Consider the following 18,840-nt stretch of genomic DNA (forward strand, 5'->3'; position numbering starts at 1 on the left):
GCGCCGACGTAGTGTTTGGTATTACCCATGTATTTAGCGAAACATCGTTTAGAGTTTGGCGAGACTATGCGGAAAATAGTGGCGCGTTTGTACTCGAGCAGCGGTTGGGGAAAAAGTGTCGCCCATGTCGCCAGGAGGCTGCTGTTAGTATATATGACCCAGTCAAATTTGTTAGTCATTAATTAAAAACATGTAAAGTTACAACGTGTTACCGAGTAGAAGAAAAAAAGCACCATAGGTTTACAAAGAATGACGTATTAATACTGACAAAGTAACACGTAACGGTCATGAAAATAATACTTTTTCTCACATAAAGAAAGAAACGCATTTTTTGGGGTTCAGATCTGAAGGAAACATTAAACATATATACTGCGGTTTATAAATAATCTTAACGCGTCAGCGCTTCCAGAACACCACGCCTTAAATACTTCGTTATCATTATCAATCAAGAGGTTGCATCCGCGGGGGAGGGGTGCCGGTTGGGGATAATTTTCAACAGTTAACTCTTAAAAAGTTCTGTAGGGGAGAAAACGTATTCCTCCTTTATGAATATCTGCAGGAAACCCAATCAACGGTCAGATGTTAATGTCATACGGCCCGCACCAGTCACCCTCCACCCCAACACTCATCCACAGCGTCCCCATATCTATCCACGCCAATACACCCCAACACACTGCAGCGGGAGAGAGTATCTGTAAATGTTATGTAATGTTAGGGAAACGCGGCGTTCCTCCCTACAGGAATTCTATAAAAACCCAATCAACTACCAGATACTATTGTCACCCCCACTGACACCCCACCCCAATATATCATTCATCTGGTCATATTCATGTAGATGGACGCAATTGTATTATAGTCTTTATATCTCTTTAACATATTAAATAAAAAACACATACAAAAAAACTTTAAGGTCGTTTAGAACCAAGGGCATCCGTCCACAGGAAGGGTGGGGGTTGATAGAGGGTATCTGTCACACTGTTGAACTTTGCACGTAGGGTAACTCATACAAAGCCCTGCAAAGGAGGGGGCAAAAATATGTAGGAACCCCAAGTAACGGAGAGGTACTTGTTTGGGCCAGGTTTAGGCCAATAGTTGAAGACACTTACAAGGCGAATTCATTTGTTAAATGGGATGCAAATTAGACTACCGTACTGTTTGGATAACATGTAAAGGCCTAGTCATAGTCTATACAGTATAACCTATACTGAGTAGATGCCCAGTGAGTATAAACAGGTCCAAATGTTAGTTTAGTTACCTCCAACGTACTTGTAACGTTCATACAGTATGTTGCTATTAGTAAACAAATGTATGCCCTACGGTGAGAATTTGTCTAAATTGTGAGTGCGCCCTCATTACCCGCCAATTATTATTATTTTTTTCTTAAACTGAAATCAGTAGTTTTATTGTAGTGATCTACCACTCTAACCAAGATATTTTGGACACCCAGTCACATGTCATGGAAAATATCATTTAATTTAGCTCTTTGACATGAAAAAAATTTCAGGCCCAGAGACGACGAAAGTCAGGTTGTGCCCGGGTGGACAAATACGTAACTAGGCGATTTCCGCTCTTTATTTTGTCTTTAAGGTTTCTAATGAATATGAAAATGCTCTTTTGTATTTTCCCATGCATATTTTGCAGGGCTCTTAATTGTCCCTTGACTCCGGGAGTGTATATCCTGCCCACATACCAACGTCCAGTGGTGCTGAAATGCGATCGTGGTGGCACCACGCCCACACTGCTATAAATTGACTTTTATAAAAGAAAATCCCCACAAATCAATGTTGTGTTTGTAAAGACATACAGTAAACCGATATGGTCAGGCCATAGACTACACAAGTATTATTTCCACGATAAATTCCACAAGAAGGCTCAGTTTTCCGCCTACATCATGATTTTTTTTTTTGAACTGTGAGAAAAGTTTGAAAAAGAAACAATTGGCCCAAAAAAAATCACTATTTGTGTACGAGACAGAGAATATTGGAATTTTGATCAATATTACAGGACAAGCCAAGGTTGGCAGGTTCAACCGACACTGGTGATTAATTTGGCCATTACCCTCAATGATTAAAACTTTAGCACCGCTGAGCCCTCCGCCCTTCTTACACCCTACTCCACCTCGCCATCTCAAACCTGCATTGGGGTTAATGAGTCATTTATCTGGTGTCATTTTTTGTAACCGCGCGTACATATCTCTAAGGTTAGATTGAGAAGATTTACAATCAAGGACGGTTATACTGTTACCTTTGTAAAATGTTTTCTGTTCCGTTCTTTTCAAATTATGATATATGCTATGTTTAAATCACTGAACACTGCGCTGTAGTAAGAGATTATTTTATCGACTTTGTACGGAAAAATGCAGAATATATTGATCAAAATAGGAACACAATTTATAAAACTCAAAATTGTTTATAGCTCTTTCTAGTCACAATCGTTCGTTATTGCTAGTAATTAATCGTTCATTTTTAATTTTGATATTTCATATATTTTTCACATATTTAACAGAAATATGGTTTATTTGACGTGACAAGTAAACAGTAAGGCGATGCTAATGACACGAAACAGCTGTTTATATTCAACAGAAAAAAGAAAAGCAGATGTTGCCGGGTGCACTATTATACAAAGCAAGAGCGCAAATGTTCAAATAAAGACACTTTCATTGAATGTTTTTTTTTTACAACTTAATATAAAGCTAAGTAGCGAACAATTAATGATTTCATTGGAGTCTACACTTGTCGTCGCCGAAACATGTTTACTTGTCAATATTAATCGTTAATAACGAAAAAAATAAATAATAATTACCGAGTAGAATTGCACATGCCTCAAAAGCCGACGCAACAAGCCGTATAATTATTTGAGAGAGGACGCTCATCTTATTTACTGAAACAATAAACGGGTACGCGTTCGCGAGATTCCGAAACGTGCTTAAAAGAGGGCACTCGTTCGTTTTTAATGAATATAAAATAAAACGGATAACATTCAGACAGAAGCGCTATTAAAATAGTGGGCAAATTGAAAAGTTGATGTCGGAGGGACGAATGTCCTGGGTTTTTTGGGGGAGGGGGGGGGGCTGGTGGAGGGGGAGGGTGGAGGGGGAGAGAAGGGGGATTGGAGGGGTGAGAAGTGATGTGGTGAAAGATAAGACCTGAAAATATCCAAGTTCTGCAGTTAAAATATAGTAATTTATAGTCCCGTTTCAACTTCCCTCCTTGCCTTACCTTCCTCCTTATTCCCCCTACTACCCCCCCTCCCCTTACTCTATTTCCACGTTCCATCTTTGACACAAAATTTAGGTCAGTATTAACTTTCTTACAGATTATTCACCTCCCGCACCCCCCCCCCCCTCCACACAAATACACAAACAGAAAATTTAAAAAATATACTAACAACCAGGGCGCCAATCCCAATTGAAAAGTGGGGGAGGGGGACATAAATGACTGAACATCGATAATACTGAAGGAGTATATACATGTTGCGCACACCCCGAGCGCCTTGGCGAAAAACCTTATCGAGATGGGTCCAGGGGCCCACCTTAAGCCCCAGACGGGGTCCAGGGCGAATTACATCTAGTAATCTTCAAATTTGCTGCTGTTTGGTACTTGGATTGATATGTCAGTCATAAATATAGTTTAATAAAAAACACATCAGTCAAGTAATTAGACTTACACGAAGAACCATTCATCTATTTAACATCCGGTTGTAACATAGGGCCATTATCACGATTAATAAAATTGAAACTTTAAACCGGAAAACGAAACATTCTTAAACTTTGAATACAAGAATAAAATCATCTTGTTATACAGATGTCTACAACATGCACACGTATGGTATAAGAAGTAATAAATATATTTATTAACCGTAGTTTCATATCGCAGTCTAGTATCGTAGGCCTACCTTCATTTAGGTAGTAGAAATCTAACTGGGACATCTGCCCCCACCCCACCCCCGCAGGTTCCGGCACTGTACTTGGCATCAGTTAACTAAATCACAAGTAATCTATTTTTTAAGGGAACATATGTAAATAACTACTAAACTAGAACTGGAGGTATAATGAGTAACATGTTTATATAACACCATATATGTACCTAGCGCCTTTGAACAATTTCTGTTGACTTTGGCGCTATATAAATACCTTCTGATTGATTGATTGACCTGTCTCAAAACTCCTCGGAAATATGTAATTATCTCAAAAACACTTAAAACTATCATGAGTGGCATTGCTAACCAAACTGAATGCACAATATAATTGACAGGTATACGTGTTATATCTTTATTTATTATAAAGGAGATAAGCGAATGTTGCGGCTTTCATTATTTGACGGCTTAGCACATAGCCTCAACCGGCGGTGTATGGGCGCGGATCCTCATTAAATACACACTATAAATGGGGTGAATCCGTAATTCTTATTTCAACCCAGTTGAAAATTTCTATTTGGAGCAGATGAGAATAAAACATTAATAACTACTTATCTCAAAGCACAATGTTTGAGCTCCCTTAATGAGAGACACGAGTCGTTATGAGAATGATATGCCTAGCGCCTACACAAGTCAGTCACTAAACCTGGGCGGGGGGGGGGGGGCATTTGATATTGTGTCCCCAACCCTTCAGAAAGTGGGGATGTGTCCCTCTACACCCCTCGCCCTATGATTGACGTCCCTGCTAACAATTCGTTTCGACTAACCAGTGTCTCTTTTATTGAACAGTTGCAAGTCAATCCTCTCTCAATAGCGTAACTTGATTCAACATAATAATAAATTCAAGAATAACCGCAATTGCTGCCCGGCAATGCAAGTTGGTTTATTTTAAACAGGGAAAGTTAATGAACTAGTAGAACCATAAACTCTTATCTTGTCCAGATCACGCCAAGTCCTCCAGCTTAACTTTGTAATCGACAAAGATATTTTCGGCTAACTTCTCGACATGTTCTGATTCGGAATACATCAAACATGGCGAAGGGTCTTCTGCAACCATCTTCAACAAGGTAGATACCTGCCAATCAATTAAAATAAAATAAAACTAAAGAGCGGTGGAAAGGATCATTATTATTCGTTGGGATGAGGTTTCAAGCTACATCACATTCCAAATGGCAAAAAAAAGAAGATAATATTTTCATTTTTTCTAGTCAGACTATAATGTCCTGAGCTGTCGGAGGACCGGAATGTCCTCTGCAACCCGGAAATCGATTGTCTTATACTATACCCTCTTAGTCTATAATTATATACCATCCTCCAAAATGTCCCCTCAGTTTCACGTCCCTTGGTTTCCTGAGTTTTATACTTCCACGCTTTCATGGTTGAAAATGCAGTCTTGCAGACTGTATTTCTTTCGGTTTTTCCCCCTTCCCAAATGATGTTTTTTATGGTGACGAATTACACGTACCGTATCGATTGTTGTAGCATTTGATCCCGTGCCACGTCCTTTGATATAATCCAAACGATTCTTCATCATTTCCGTCAGTTTCGGATCGGTATGTGACGCCGGTGTGAAGTCACGTGAGAACTGGACAATCCATTCGACAGCAGGGGAGGCCAAGGCAGAGGACTGTATGACACTAAGGCTATGCGAACATGAAAAAGAGAAGAAGAGGGGAGGAGGGGGGGGGGGAGGGAATTGGGGTATGGTTTTAATTGTGTTTTGAAATATCAGTGAAATTATATGAAGTGACGCATCTTTCATTATTGTTAATTGTGAATGCCGATAATACATGTTACCTCCACACTTCTGTGCTTATCAAACCAAGCCCGAGTATAGCAATGTTAGAAACTGACATATTCGACAGTTCCCGCCCCGCGGAACCAGACCTATACCACATAGTACGTATAACCAGATCTATACCACATAGTACGTATATCCTTCGGTTTATTATGCGTATAACCAGACCTATACCACATACGTATATCGTTCGGTTTATGATGCTTATAACCAGTCCGTTACCACATAGTACGTATATCGTTCGGTTTACTTTGCGTATAACCAGACCTATACCACACAGTACGTATATCGTTCGGTTTATGATGCTTATAACCAGACCGTTACCACATATATACGTATATCGTTCGGTTTATTATGCGTATAACCAGACCTATACCACATACGTATATCGTTCGGTTTATGATGCCTATAACCAGACCGTTACCACATAGTACGTATATCGTTCGGTTTACTTTGCGTATAACCAGACCTATACCACACAGTACGTATATCGTTCGGTTTATTATGCGTATAACCAGACCTATACCACATAGTACGTATATCGTTCGTGCATCAGTTTAATGCGTTACATTATTGGTTTGATTCTAACAAAATAACTGTATTCTTCTAGGCTTGGTGGATGAGTGAAAAAAAAATCTTTTTATAAGTTTGTTTAATGTATATCCTAAAAGCATGGGTTTTTTACGTTTAAAAAAAAAGAAAAAAAAAAGGTTGGTTCTTCCTTTGAATATTGACTGTTTCTATGAGATATTCATTAAAATGGAATATTGTTTCTGTTCCGTTGTCACATAATCATCAGTTACAGGAATTATAATTTAATAAAGGTCAGACTATCACTTTAATGAGAGTCTGAAGTTGAAATAAATTCAATATCCATGTTCCAATGTTCCATTATACCAACACCTAATCAAATTCGCATACGTCTCGAAACAAGGAAAATTCGCCATCAAAACCTCCACTTGAGAGCACAATAAACGAATTGGTGATATAAGTCATAAGTTTATAAAAGTAAAATGAATGTGTTATTTATATTTTATAGGTTGATACTTACAGTACGTTGTTTTTTCGTACCACTATTGACAAGGGCAAACAAATATGTTCTAACGCACTGATAGAAGAAGAATAGTATTCCGTGAAAGGTCCACCTTTTGGAAGAAAAAAATTGAAATACTTACAAAAATGTGAAAATAATTTCCTAAAGAAGAAATCTTACGTAACATCGGAATCATGTTATACTGCTCATGCAAGAAAATGGGACCAGGAAATTTTAACAGTAAACATGTGAAAAAAAGCTCCTGGCAATTAAATTTTGGGAAAGTTTGTGAACAATTCCCGAGTAAGAAATAAAACCTGACATTATATTCAGAATCTTCTAATTTGTCTAAAGCCAATGTTCGGAGGTGATGTTCTGGAATTAAGATTGTATGTAGCGCCATCTATTGTCAACACGCACTGACTAGTGTACGAACGGTGTGCTTTGAGTATATGCGCATACAAATGTATGCTTTATCAATGTCTCAAGATTCAAGTTGTTTTCGTGGCTAACGTTTTTTCTTAATGAAATGCTAGTGTCATCAGAATATAAATGACTGTCGAAAATCTATATGGTTACCACTACACGCTGACTTCCCCGTGGCAAGAGAATACTTACGGTGGCATACCCCTATATTAGAGTCTATATTCATCCGCTCGATTGTTCTCTTTCAGGAAAAGTGCCAAAATGCAGCAGGAGAACAGGCTTTTTTGGACCAGTTATCAATCCTGATCTAGTTTTTTTTTGTGGCTTGCATGTTGAAGAGCATGAATGGAGGTACATGCGGTGAGAAAATTGGGTCAATTGAGGCAATTTTAGACCCCTTTAGGCCTCCCATGTGCAGCGTACGAAAATCGTTTACTACTGAGTGCAGAGGTTTGTTTACAGGTGACGAAAAACTTCCGGCTCGGATAGCAAAAAAATCTGCGCGGTCATGGTACGGAAAATTGATGGTGCCATGAAAGGCCAACTTGTCAGCTATCCGTTGATGGGTAGCGTTTAGCTAGTGAAAACTTCTATCTAGACTTAGAGACCACATTACTTTTGTGATTTAGTGTGTAAGTCAATGGGGCTTTTAATGGGCGTATGCTACCTCATGCGACTGCATATGAGACCTTGAACCTTGAAGAAATCATGTCTCCTTGACAGTGAAAGTTAGACTTGATTGTACTCATTCACGGCACCGAGGGGTTTAGTCGAAATGAGTATATGTGAACCATTATCAACTGTAATATTTAAAATGGGGGGGGGGGGGGCGAGGGGTGGAGTGTATTTTTAATTCGACAGTGAATGTAGCCTATACCTATACATTTGATGTATGATTAAGCAATTGTTACATTAGATCAACTTCTCAGTAAACAAACGTCTGACAAAAGTCTATGAAGAAACAGAGGAAATTGAACCACTGATCTGTATACACTAACAGTGAATTGAACGCGCTCCTTATACAGTGCCAAGTTGGATTAATCGTCGGATAAAGTTTATATCCAACTTACATAGGTTAAACTTGCTTATTTTTTCAAGTATACTAAACAGCCGAAGATGATAATTCTTCGCATATCATGCTTATTAAGAGGATAACAAAATCGTAGCATTTCTCGTACCTTCTAATTCTGTGGAGCTAGACACTATTAAGATCCTTCCCATTTGTCTTCTTTTCATTCCCGGAATCAGGAGCTGTAGCAGACGACAGGGTCCAAAGACATTTGTCTCAAAAATTGGATAAATGCAATCGAAAGGCTGTTCTTCAAAAAGACCAAACGCACCCAACTTTAATGAGTTGATAACTGCAAGTTAAAAACAAACACAAGAAACAAAATAATAAACAAAGAAATGATCCCAAAATAGAGAAAGATTTCACTACTTGTCCCAAGAAAAAAAATGTAATCATACATATAGGAGACTAGTGAATGCAACGCGACGATGTATATAGGCTATATACTTATAATAGACTAATTTTTTTCAGGCTACATAAAACAGAGGCGACTGTGATCACCCTCCCGCACCCCCCCTCCCCCTCCTTCTCAAAAGACAAAATGCATAAATTATATATATATATATATATATATATATATATAAATATATATATATATCAATCAATATATATATGAATCAATGGTTCATAATAATATTTTCAGGGTATGGGGCTGGGAGGGGCTGCATGTGGGGGAAGAATACGTCTCGCTATGACCTTCCCCACCGCGAAACGAAGACAAACGTCAGATGTTGTCATATAAGTTCCTCTTTATATTAAACATCTATATACATAGATTGAAAACATGTCAACATAAAAAAAAAACGACTTGTGTAAGTTCAAGACGTTTGATTTACCTAATATATCGATATGTCCATCTTTCTGCAGAATATCTTTGACGGATTCTTCGATGCTTTTCATTTCCATTGCCATTTCAATGATAAAGAGAGTATCATCTACAAGATTTTCTACTCCTTTTTGTAAAATATGAAAATAGTTTTTATCAGTCACCGCAGCCCATACCTATGGTGGAAAGCAGAAATAATTTACATTTCATTTGAGTTCAGCTAAAATTATCTAGAGCAGCGACGTACTGTCAACCGGGGTGATGGTGGTTGGTTTCCAAACTTAACACACTTAACCACCCCCCCCCCCACACACGCACAGAAATAACATTATCAGTACAATACTTACAGGAGTCTAAAAGTTAAATTGTTTTTACAATATTACCAACATTAACAACCCCCCCCCCAAAAAAAGTTAAAATAAAAGTAAAAATATTAAAAACAACACGAAGGTCGTAATTCCACTGTAGGCGTTTGTCACCTGTATCGAACAATACTAGTTCTGTTTTGGTGACACATTTTGCCTTTACTCTAGAGATCAACATGATACTAACCAACTCGAAATCATTTGTGATTCCTAAAGCCGGATCTCGAAAGAGATACTTTGAACAGACTTTATGTTATTGAAATGAGGGTAAACGACAAAGGCAAATGAACATATATATATAATTGAAATCGTAATGAGTTGGAAAATCAAGAACAGTGAAGAAACTTCCAGCCTTCACCAGGATTCGTACCCGGGCCTATATATATATATATATATATATATATATATATATAAATATGCAATGGAGGTAAACGACAAAGGCAAATGAATATATATAAATGAAAATCGTGATGAGTTGGAAAATCAAGAACAGTGAAAAAACTTTCAGCCTCCACCGGGATTCGAACCACGGGCCTCCCGCTCTGTACGCGGACACCCTAACCACTAGGCTATGGACGCTGATTGCATGTCCAGAGGTCCGAAACCGGTAAGGAAGATCGTAATTCCACTGTAGGCGTTTGTCACCTATATCGAACAATACTAGTTCTGTTTTTGGTGACATATTTTGCCTTACTCTATAGAGATCAAACATGATGCTATCCAACTCGAAAATCATTTGTGATTCCTAAAGCCGGATCTCGAAAGAGATACTTTGAACAGACTTTATGTTAATGCAATGGAGGTAAACGACAAAGGCAAATGAATATATATAAATGAAAATCGTATATATATAAATATATACATATACATGTGTGTGTGTATTATATATCTCTTATATGTATACCTTGTACCGTTTTTCCTTATCTTGTGCAAACTTCAGGGCCGTCGAAAACCCAGTATCATCTTCACAGTTCGTGACGAGTACGATCTGACGTTCTCCCATCCTTAGTTATTTATCAGTGTGACTACAAATCAACTTCGACTACTAAAATGACCACTGCTGTTAGCTGTTGGAAGCCTCGACCTGGAATATGTAGACTGTACTTGTGCTCATGCCTTATACAGTGCGAATTATACCAGCACAGCTTACATATATACCCACTTATTCTTGATTGTTTGTTTGACACTTATAAAGAACATTACAAAAACCATTCGAAGTATATCATCCTACAGGAAATCTTGTCCTGTTTTCAAGTTGATCTCAAAATCCTCTCAGCCAATTAATGAATTGGGTCTATACCCTGCAGTTAAAAGCTAGGGAAGCACCGGGTCTTTAGAAATAATGTGACGGGGCCCTGTACATATATTACAAAACAAGTAAGTAATAAGTATTAACTCCCTTTCTCAACTGCTAAACCAATCCGACGCTTACATAAAGGTAAAGAATGTCACTCTATAGTAAGGGTACAAACGCTGTATCAGACTAACAACAAGGGGACACTCTCTATGCATGATTAAATACAACTAGGCACCTGAGGTGCAGGAATTCAGTTATGCAAATACATGTTGTCACCTAATACACATGCGCAGTTACCTTTGGACTTGCGTAGTCGGCTGGAGAGCGCCTCCTGTAATACGGATGGAAGAAATATATAATCAACAAGCAATTATTACACAGGGTAACAGACTGTGACAATACCCGCCCACCTAAAGTGCGAATGCCACTGAGCAAAAATACCAAAATTTAACAAAAATACAATTCACAATAAATCCAACAGTGTACCAATCCAAGCCCACCACCAACATTAAAAAAGAAACAAAACAAATATATAACCTTAAATTTAATTGTTTACACATAAAAAAAATATATTAAATGTAAGCTAACACTTAACGTCGTCTTTTCTTATAAGTAGATAAGACAAAAAATATATAACATTGAATTTAATTGTTTACACATACAAAAAAAAAAAAAATTAAATGTAAGCTAACACTTAACGTCGTCTTTTCTTATAAGCAGGTAAGACATTATGTGATCTCTTGACGTATTGTTTACATGCGTCGTTCAAGTCATCAAATATTACCCCTGAGATAAAACGAGATGGAAAGGACTGCCATTTAACCCGATAAGACCAAACCACACGAGTATGACGTTTGCCTAATACTTTCTCGACATTATACTCATTTTGTGCCGGAGTCTGGTTCGTAGGGGAGGATTCCTTTGTATCAATGGTGACTAAATCTCTACCAGGGGCAGGGTTCGGAATAACCGGAGGGGTGGTATCATCCGGTCCTTGGTTAGGCCGAACCACGGCTTGTTTTATTCGATTCACATGTATCAACCCAGGCACAGCTTTATTGTCTGGTCTCCTTAGCTTAACATGAATTTTAGATGGCAATTCCACAATATAATATAATATCATTCTATATTTTGTTAATTTTGTTAATAAGTTTATAGCAACAAAAGAAACCATGTATAGGCTTTTGTCCAAAAGGAACGAGCAAGATTGAATATATCGCCAGTCGACTGTTTAAACGGCTGAATCAGAAAGCCTACGAATGTTCCCTAGGAGATCCTTGACAACACGAAGCGAGAAAACTCGAAGTGACTGATCGTAACTATGTTTTAGAATAGATCATACGCAAGATAATTTTTCACAAAATGACAATTTCTTTGTAAGTATTGAGATCTTTGTTGGGCATTTGTACCAGACTTGGCAATTAATCACTCACATATTACACAATGTCACGTTAGTCTACACTACGTAATTGACAATGTTTCTGTCCGCCTCAGCGTGTAGCAAATCCTAACGCAATGAGAATTACGTTGAATATATAATATATTGTAGGCTTTACGTACGTAAGGACGAAGTTTGACATAATATTATCCCCCAGTCTGAGTGCAAGGAACTGAGATTGGGGAATGTGAGTTGTTTATTTGTTGTGGCCAGGCGGTTTCTTGGCTGGCTTTTCTTAAAAGTGTTAGGCCCCCTATGCTAGTTAGCCCTAGTATTAACGTTATAGGCCTAACTGTTAAGTTCGAATTTTAAAGGGTAAACTTTTAACAGGTTGGCAAAGCCTTCCGCTGTGTTTATGTAGGCTGCAGAGCCAGTAGGCCTAGCTTATTGTTATATTTTAGGCCTAAGAATGGATAGGACATCAAGTAGTCATGGTTCCAGACTTACTCATATGTCATTAATAGGTATGATGGTATTAGTACTCGAGAGAGTTAGTACTAGCTTAAGTTAAGGGTGTTATTGTTTCATTTTAAGGATAGCTGTGATGATGACCTTACTGATTTTGCCCAGTGGTTTAGTTCTATCCTTCAGCTATGTGATTTCATGGATGGTTTGACCAGACTGCCAGCATTAGAAAGAATAACCCTTGTAAGGTTGGGAGTCAAACTGGTCTAGGCAAGGAAAAATTTCCCAAATTTTGCTGTGTCATTCCGCTAATTTGGCGGTATATTCCACGAAAGTGTCTGAAAATACAAAATTGGTATATTTACCTTCTATCACTGGGGCAATTATGTCAGTTTTCGTTGAGGCCTTATAGATTAAACTTGCGATTGAAACAGTGGTTTACAATTTGACTTACGAACATGGCAATTACAATGTCTATCACTGCAGGTAAATGACTAACACAGTACTTGAAGTTAGGGGACACATGAAGTGATATTGTACAACAACATAATATCATTCAAAACAAACTGTGATGTGGATGTGTCAAAGGTTTAGTCTTTAGCCTAGACGTATAGATTTGTACAAAGTTATGTAACAGATTTAAAGTTACAGTACTAGGCCCAGGGTTGGATAACACAAAGGACTCCAAGCCTAGTAATACAAAACATTGAATTCTTCTTGGTCAATTCCCAGCAAATCAGGAAGAGAAATACAGGTACATGAAGGTACATGCCGTATACATAAAATTTGTCAAATTTCTCCTCAACCAGGATGTGTGTTTTTGTTTCTCTAAACTGTTCCTACTAATGTAGGCATTTTTGGCTTGTAACTTGGCATGTTCTTTGCTATGAACATGAATGGTAACCCACACCGAGAGCTGACACAAGTTTGTTTGCTCTAATGTTTTCTTCCTTATTTCGATGTTTTTCCTCATGAGTTTAATCTTTTTCGTGCTGGCAGAATTATTTAATTGTCGAGCAGCGACATTATGAATTATCACAGGATCTATCGGTCATCGGAGAAAAGTGATTTCAGCTCTTTTTATTTTCACCATATCGACGCTGCTTCTAAAGCCATACTATTTCACGTAGTTTGCACAGTTTAGGCTCAAGCTTGGAAGCCACGTAGACATTGTTATAGCGCGAAGACACTCTACGGTATAAAGGCCGATATGAGAGTTTTCTCCGTCCCGCCACGGGTGATGGACAAATTGAAAGAAAATAGGATACTAAAGGAAAGAAGAGAGAAAGCAAGCAAGCTTGCAGATTAGGACAAACGGGACAAAAGTATCAAATGTTAGTTATCCGTATGGGTTGTCAGAAACGTAAACACCATTCAAGGCAAGTTTATTCAGCTTGAACAAACTGTAATCAACAGGCGTTACCTCTGCTTCATAGCACTACAAGAACAAAGATTCAAAGTTATAACAAGGACTGGACAGGAAAGGAAACGCCACAACATCGAGTAACTGATGAAGCAGTGCTGCACATTATAAGGCATTGAAGACTCGCCCCAAACCGCGTGCCGCACTCTGAAAAAGTTAACTTTCCGTTGCTTGCAAGTGAAGTTTTTTCTTGTCACTACAAAATGCAGAGAGTAATGAAACGTGGTACCTTGTTATCTTTTATCTGGACCTGAGATGTCCATCGCTGCTATGTGCACTGTATTGTGGGTATTGACTGTAGCTGTATGTATTGACTGTACACTAGTGTCTAATTACCGACAGTAGCAAGCTGTGTGTGTATTTTCTGGGATCGATGGTGGTGTCTAACACTTCTGTTACACCTCATTCGAAACTAGAGCAGATTATTGAAATGAGACGTTCCTTTATGCGCGAGTCTTCACACCCTTTGAGGACTACTTCATGTTTCGCCATGATCGACAATTTCCAGCAAATGGCGCAGGATTAATTACATACGTTTCGAAAGGTTGTTGCTGCAACTATCCAAAGGTCTGTGCTAATCTTTCAACTGAGAATATTGAACTACTGGCACTCAGGGTTCGTCCGCGTTTTCTGCCGAGTGAGATATCAAACATTACAATAGTCAATGTGTACACGAGACCATCAGCTAACTTTGCTTTGCAACAGCCGACAAACAAAGTCTGCGAAATGTAATGACCAGATTGCAAAGAGAGAATCCGAGGTCACATATCATCTTACTTGGTAACTTTAGTAGAGACCGCGCCAAATTTTCTTGCAAGATATAGGATACAACAATGAAGTGGACTTCATCACATACCCTCAATCTAACTCTAGACTAGACTGTGTATTCGTCAAAGTCGCTGCCAATAGCTACTTCCGATCACTTTAGCACAACTGTTGTGCCCAAATCACAGAAAAACATGGCAAACACACGAAAAGGAAGATGAAATTAGAGAGGGACCTATTGAGGGAGCATATCAGTTCATTACAAAATGTGATGAGTTCCACTGACTGGGGTATGTTCAAGAATAGCTCGGACAGCCTTGATGAACTGACTGAAGTAACCTCTGGCTGCATTAAATGTGTCAGCGATTTATGTGTACCATGAAAATAACATAGATCTTTATCTGAAATTATGACACATCTTCCAGCAGATAACAGGAGGATTAAAGTTTTAATGAAGGAGAAGAAAATATTTCACGATTGACTAAAATACAGACTTACGTCGTAGGCTGCATAGATTGTATTGCTTATAAAAGAGTGATCATTTTGAGGAGTCACACTTGCCAGTATATATAGGCAAAAGTACTGTATGCCATATGACAACTGTGAACTAGCCAGTTTTTGCTTGATTTGCTATATATGGGTAGTTGTCAGGGGCGGACTGGGTCTTAAAACCAGCCCGGGCATTTTTCACCTATACCGTCCCATTATTCATTGATATGCCACTTACTAGTGATCCCCATCCTGGGGGAGGGGTCTAAGATGAGATTTTTTTTAATTTAAGGAATGCCTAGATGCAAAATGGTGCTATATTTCTCAACTATGTAGGTTACAATAATCCTTTAAAAAAGACATATAAATAATTTCCAGAAGCAATGCTTGATTAAACTAGGAAAGTTAATAACGTAAACAAAATAATATGTTTTAGACTGAATTTTAATTAGTTTTTCAAGCATTTTGTGACAACATGCTTGAAAAAATTGAAAAAAACCTAAATAAAATCCACTACAACACATATGTTCAATAACACAAACACATGTCATGTCTACGGGAGTAGGAGCCTATGCAGTTCGCTGCTTCTGGCAGCCACACGATCAATGATATTTTTAGTGTCAACTTTGGCCAAGATCCTTTTTCCACAGACATCAACGCCTCAAGATGTTCTTGTGTCATTGTACTTCTCAAATGGTTTTTGATTCTCTTCAAGGCAGAAAGAACGTTCACATGCCGCTTGTGACACAGGTAGCGTTACCAGCAGCTTGTAGGCAAGCCCTTGCAAGCATCGTTGAAAAGGTTCAACTTGAGGAGCACCTTGTAGCAACAGAGAGGACAGTCTTTACATGACTGATTCCCACAGTTAAAAATATATTTCTACACAGCCTGTCTGTATTCTATTAACTACTGTGAAATGGGCTGTAATTTTTACCAGGCTCCCCAGCCCATCGGCCCACCGGGCATTGCCCAAATGCCCGTGTGGTCAGTCCGCCACTGGTAGTTGGTATGCCTGAAAGCTATTTCTTCCCCCCATTTGATCATGTAAAGCATATATGTTTGCATGGCTCGGTAAAAGTGATTTACCTCCAACAAAAAGATAATGTGTTCTGGATTGGTATGTTCATTAGTATTCCATTTTCTTTACCATTGCATTCTCAGTCAATAAGCAGAAAAGATCGATTTTGCCTGTCCGACTATGGCTACAGAAGATGTACTGACCAAACCAGCTGTTCCAGTTGTGGGTCATGTCATCACTGATGATGACATTGGCGTGAAGCAGGTACTGTACCATTACACTATACTACGGAGCTGTACTACAAATACATCTCGTCTGTAAAATTGTGGGCTCCTTTTGACATAATATTTTAATTTTCAGCTAAGGAGACTGACTAGTTTCTTGTGCTCTTTAACTTTTCCAATCATCATTCCTTCCTTTCAAAGTTTTTAAAGAACCCTCAAAAGTAGCTGAACAGGCATAATCCCACCTCCTCCCGCGACAACATCGCCACTTCTTTGGTCTTATCATAAACAGATTGAATGTTTTCAAGTGTTGTCCTTCAAGTAAAACATATTCCCATTATCATTAGCTGATTGGAAATTGAGCAGTAACATACCTATCGTGAATAAAGGAGCACAGAGAGAATTTGACAGTATTCCATTTCAGGTGTTGCTAATTATTGTCAGTAAGCCCTGGATAAATAATTGGGAAATGGGAAAGGAGGTGGGATGGCTTTATATTGGTATCACTTCAACTGCAAAGTGACAACTGAATGTTTCTTGTTGCCGTCAATATTTAATGAACCTCAATATATACAGGTATATCATAAGTGAATAAGTATTGCCTTTTTTTGAAATTGTCTTACAGATATAGTTTAGTTGTCACGTGCCTAAATCTCCTTTTTCTCAAAAATGGTAAAACTTTGGCAATGTGCTGACACAATCTCTATGTTAAGCACATAGTGTGTGTATAAGTGTGAAAGTACGAAATTTATATGATGTAAAAAAACAATGGATGAAATAGTCATGAGTTTGATTTCCCCCCACTTTTTCTTTACAGGGCATCAAAATACAGGCGATAAACTTCAACAAAGTATTCAAATTATTGACTGATCCTCACTCGGTAAGTTTTCACTTGAATTTTTGTAATGTGTTTTATATATATATATATATATATTTGAAATCGTAGTGAGTTGGAAAATCAAGAACAGTGAAAAAACTTCCAGCCTCCACCGAGATTCGAACCTGGGTCTCCCGCTTTATATGCGGACACCCTAACCACTAGGCTATGGACGCTGATTGTATGTCCAGAGGTTCAAAGGAAGGTCGTAATTCCACTGTAGGCGTCCGTCACCTGTATCGAACAATACTAGTTCTGTTTTGGTGACATATTTTGCCTTACTCTAGATATCAAACATGATGCTAACCAACTTGAAATCATTTGTGATTCCTAAAGCCAGATCTCGAAATAGGTATCTCTTTTGATCTAGTTTAACGTCAGTTTAAATGTTAGTGTGTCCCCCCCCCCCACCCCTGCTTTTTGTACATTTGAGATGAATGGGTTTTGCAAAGTTTTTAACAATATTATTAAGAAATTGATATACCTAGCTGTTATAGTTTCTTTTATGCCTTTTGGGTATGGTATATATGCTTTTCTCCTGTTTATATTGCAACATTATCGATGTTGATTACTTTGCATGATAATAATTTCTTGTGGCAATTTTACTGTTATCATTTCTTTATCTTGTTGCATGTTTCAGACCACCCTTTATGACCGACACTTCCATGCATTGCAGAGACTAATACGGCATTACAAGAGTGGTTTGGTATCCTTGTCAAACACACATGCATACATTTATATGTATATATTGCGGAAGGGGGGGCGGAGAGAGAGGGTGTGTGTCTGTGTGTTGCCCTAATAGGCTGCTTGATGGGTGTTTGTGTCACTTGTAAGGATGGTTCAGAGTTATTTGTGTAATTGGGTATTGTTTTCTGCTATGAGTCGTATTTTCTTGGTAAAAATAAGTCACCGCTTTTGTGTGCCTGTAACGGATCATGATCACATCCAAGTGTCACGACCCTAACAGGTTTAAAAAAGCTCACGCAGAAATACTCCCCCATTAATATTTTCTGCTCAATCATCCTTGACCTCTGAAATCCAACAGCTATTAAAAGATCTGGTGCAGGCTTTTAAAATCATCAATGTGTGCGCAGACAGAGCTGCATCGCATTCAGACTACCTCCAGCCAATGCAAGAGTTGTTAAAAATATGCAGGTGAGAGCAAAGGCCAAATAATCATTTGAGGTCTCTGAAATACTCTGTTTAACCATACTTATATTTTACATGGTTGAATGGTTCCCAAGCGGTCAGGAAAACGGCCGGAGGGGGGGACAAAAAGGTAGGGAACATGTAAAAAAGGGAACCCACAAGGACTTTGTGCTATAGGTGGTGACATTGAATTAAGTTGTATAATGCCAGAGGCCCTTGTTCAAGCTGAATGCCTCTCACTGCATTTATACAAATTACTCCATAAGCAGTGACATGATGCATTATGTCCTCTCATAGCGAAAACACACAGAGTAATATTTCGT

The 18,840-nt window shown here is 38.4% G+C and overlaps 2 protein-coding genes across 4 annotated transcripts in view; one reads left to right on the forward strand and one right to left on the reverse strand.

Moving 5' to 3' along the window:
* Positions 1-3,656: 3,656 nt before the first annotated feature.
* Positions 3,657-10,785, reverse strand: LOC139958936 (17-beta-hydroxysteroid dehydrogenase type 1-like). 2 transcript variants are annotated; one of them, XR_011789909.1, is made up of 7 exons: positions 10,337-10,785; positions 9,078-9,243; positions 8,351-8,533; positions 6,765-6,858; positions 5,381-5,558; positions 4,153-4,990; positions 3,657-4,085 (listed from the first exon to the last, which is right to left on the reverse strand). XR_011789909.1 is itself a non-coding variant. In XM_071956388.1 (6 exons), exons 1-6 carry the CDS (start codon positions 10,433-10,435, stop codon positions 4,859-4,861), a joined length of 852 nt encoding a protein of 283 aa, XP_071812489.1. In that variant the 5' UTR covers positions 10,436-10,785; the 3' UTR covers positions 3,657-4,858. The 2 variants fall into 2 exon arrangements, 1 of the variants encoding a protein (XP_071812489.1); XM_071956388.1 differs by having other exon boundaries at positions 3,657-4,990.
* A 1,161-nt stretch (positions 10,786-11,946) lies between these two features.
* Positions 11,947-18,840, forward strand: part of LOC139959064 (cilia- and flagella-associated protein 69-like) — a 31,529-nt gene continuing 24,635 nt past the window's right edge. Inside the window, exons 1-5 of one of the 2 annotated variants that reach the window (XM_071956618.1) lie at positions 11,947-12,105; positions 16,411-16,531; positions 17,309-17,371; positions 18,009-18,074; positions 18,414-18,523. In XM_071956618.1, the coding sequence (XP_071812719.1) occupies positions 16,448-16,531; positions 17,309-17,371; positions 18,009-18,074; positions 18,414-18,523 (323 nt within the window). In that variant the 5' untranslated portion in view covers positions 11,947-12,105; positions 16,411-16,447. Of the gene's footprint in view, positions 12,106-12,197; positions 12,355-16,410; positions 16,532-17,308; positions 17,372-18,008; positions 18,075-18,413; positions 18,524-18,840 lie in introns of those variants that run through there. The other variant, XM_071956619.1, reaches the window with a different exon arrangement.

This window comes from Apostichopus japonicus, chromosome 18 (genome assembly GCF_037975245.1).
Source record: "Apostichopus japonicus isolate 1M-3 chromosome 18, ASM3797524v1, whole genome shotgun sequence".
NCBI lineage: Eukaryota > Metazoa > Echinodermata > Holothuroidea > Aspidochirotida > Stichopodidae > Apostichopus > Apostichopus japonicus.

Bases quoted from the DNA above. Each gene is read 5' to 3' on its own strand.
- LOC139958936 (XM_071956388.1), bottom strand. From the start codon at position 10,435: ATGGGAGAACGTCAGATCGTACTCGTCACGAACTGTGAAGATGATACT. The intron at 5,559-6,764 runs GTAAGTATCAAC...ATGTTCGCATAG, and splicing joins GTACGAAAAAACAACGTACT to CCTTAGTGTCATACAGTCCT. The intron at 4,991-5,380 runs GTACGTGTAATT...ATTGATTGGCAG, and splicing joins ATGCTACAACAATCGATACG to GTATCTACCTTGTTGAAGAT.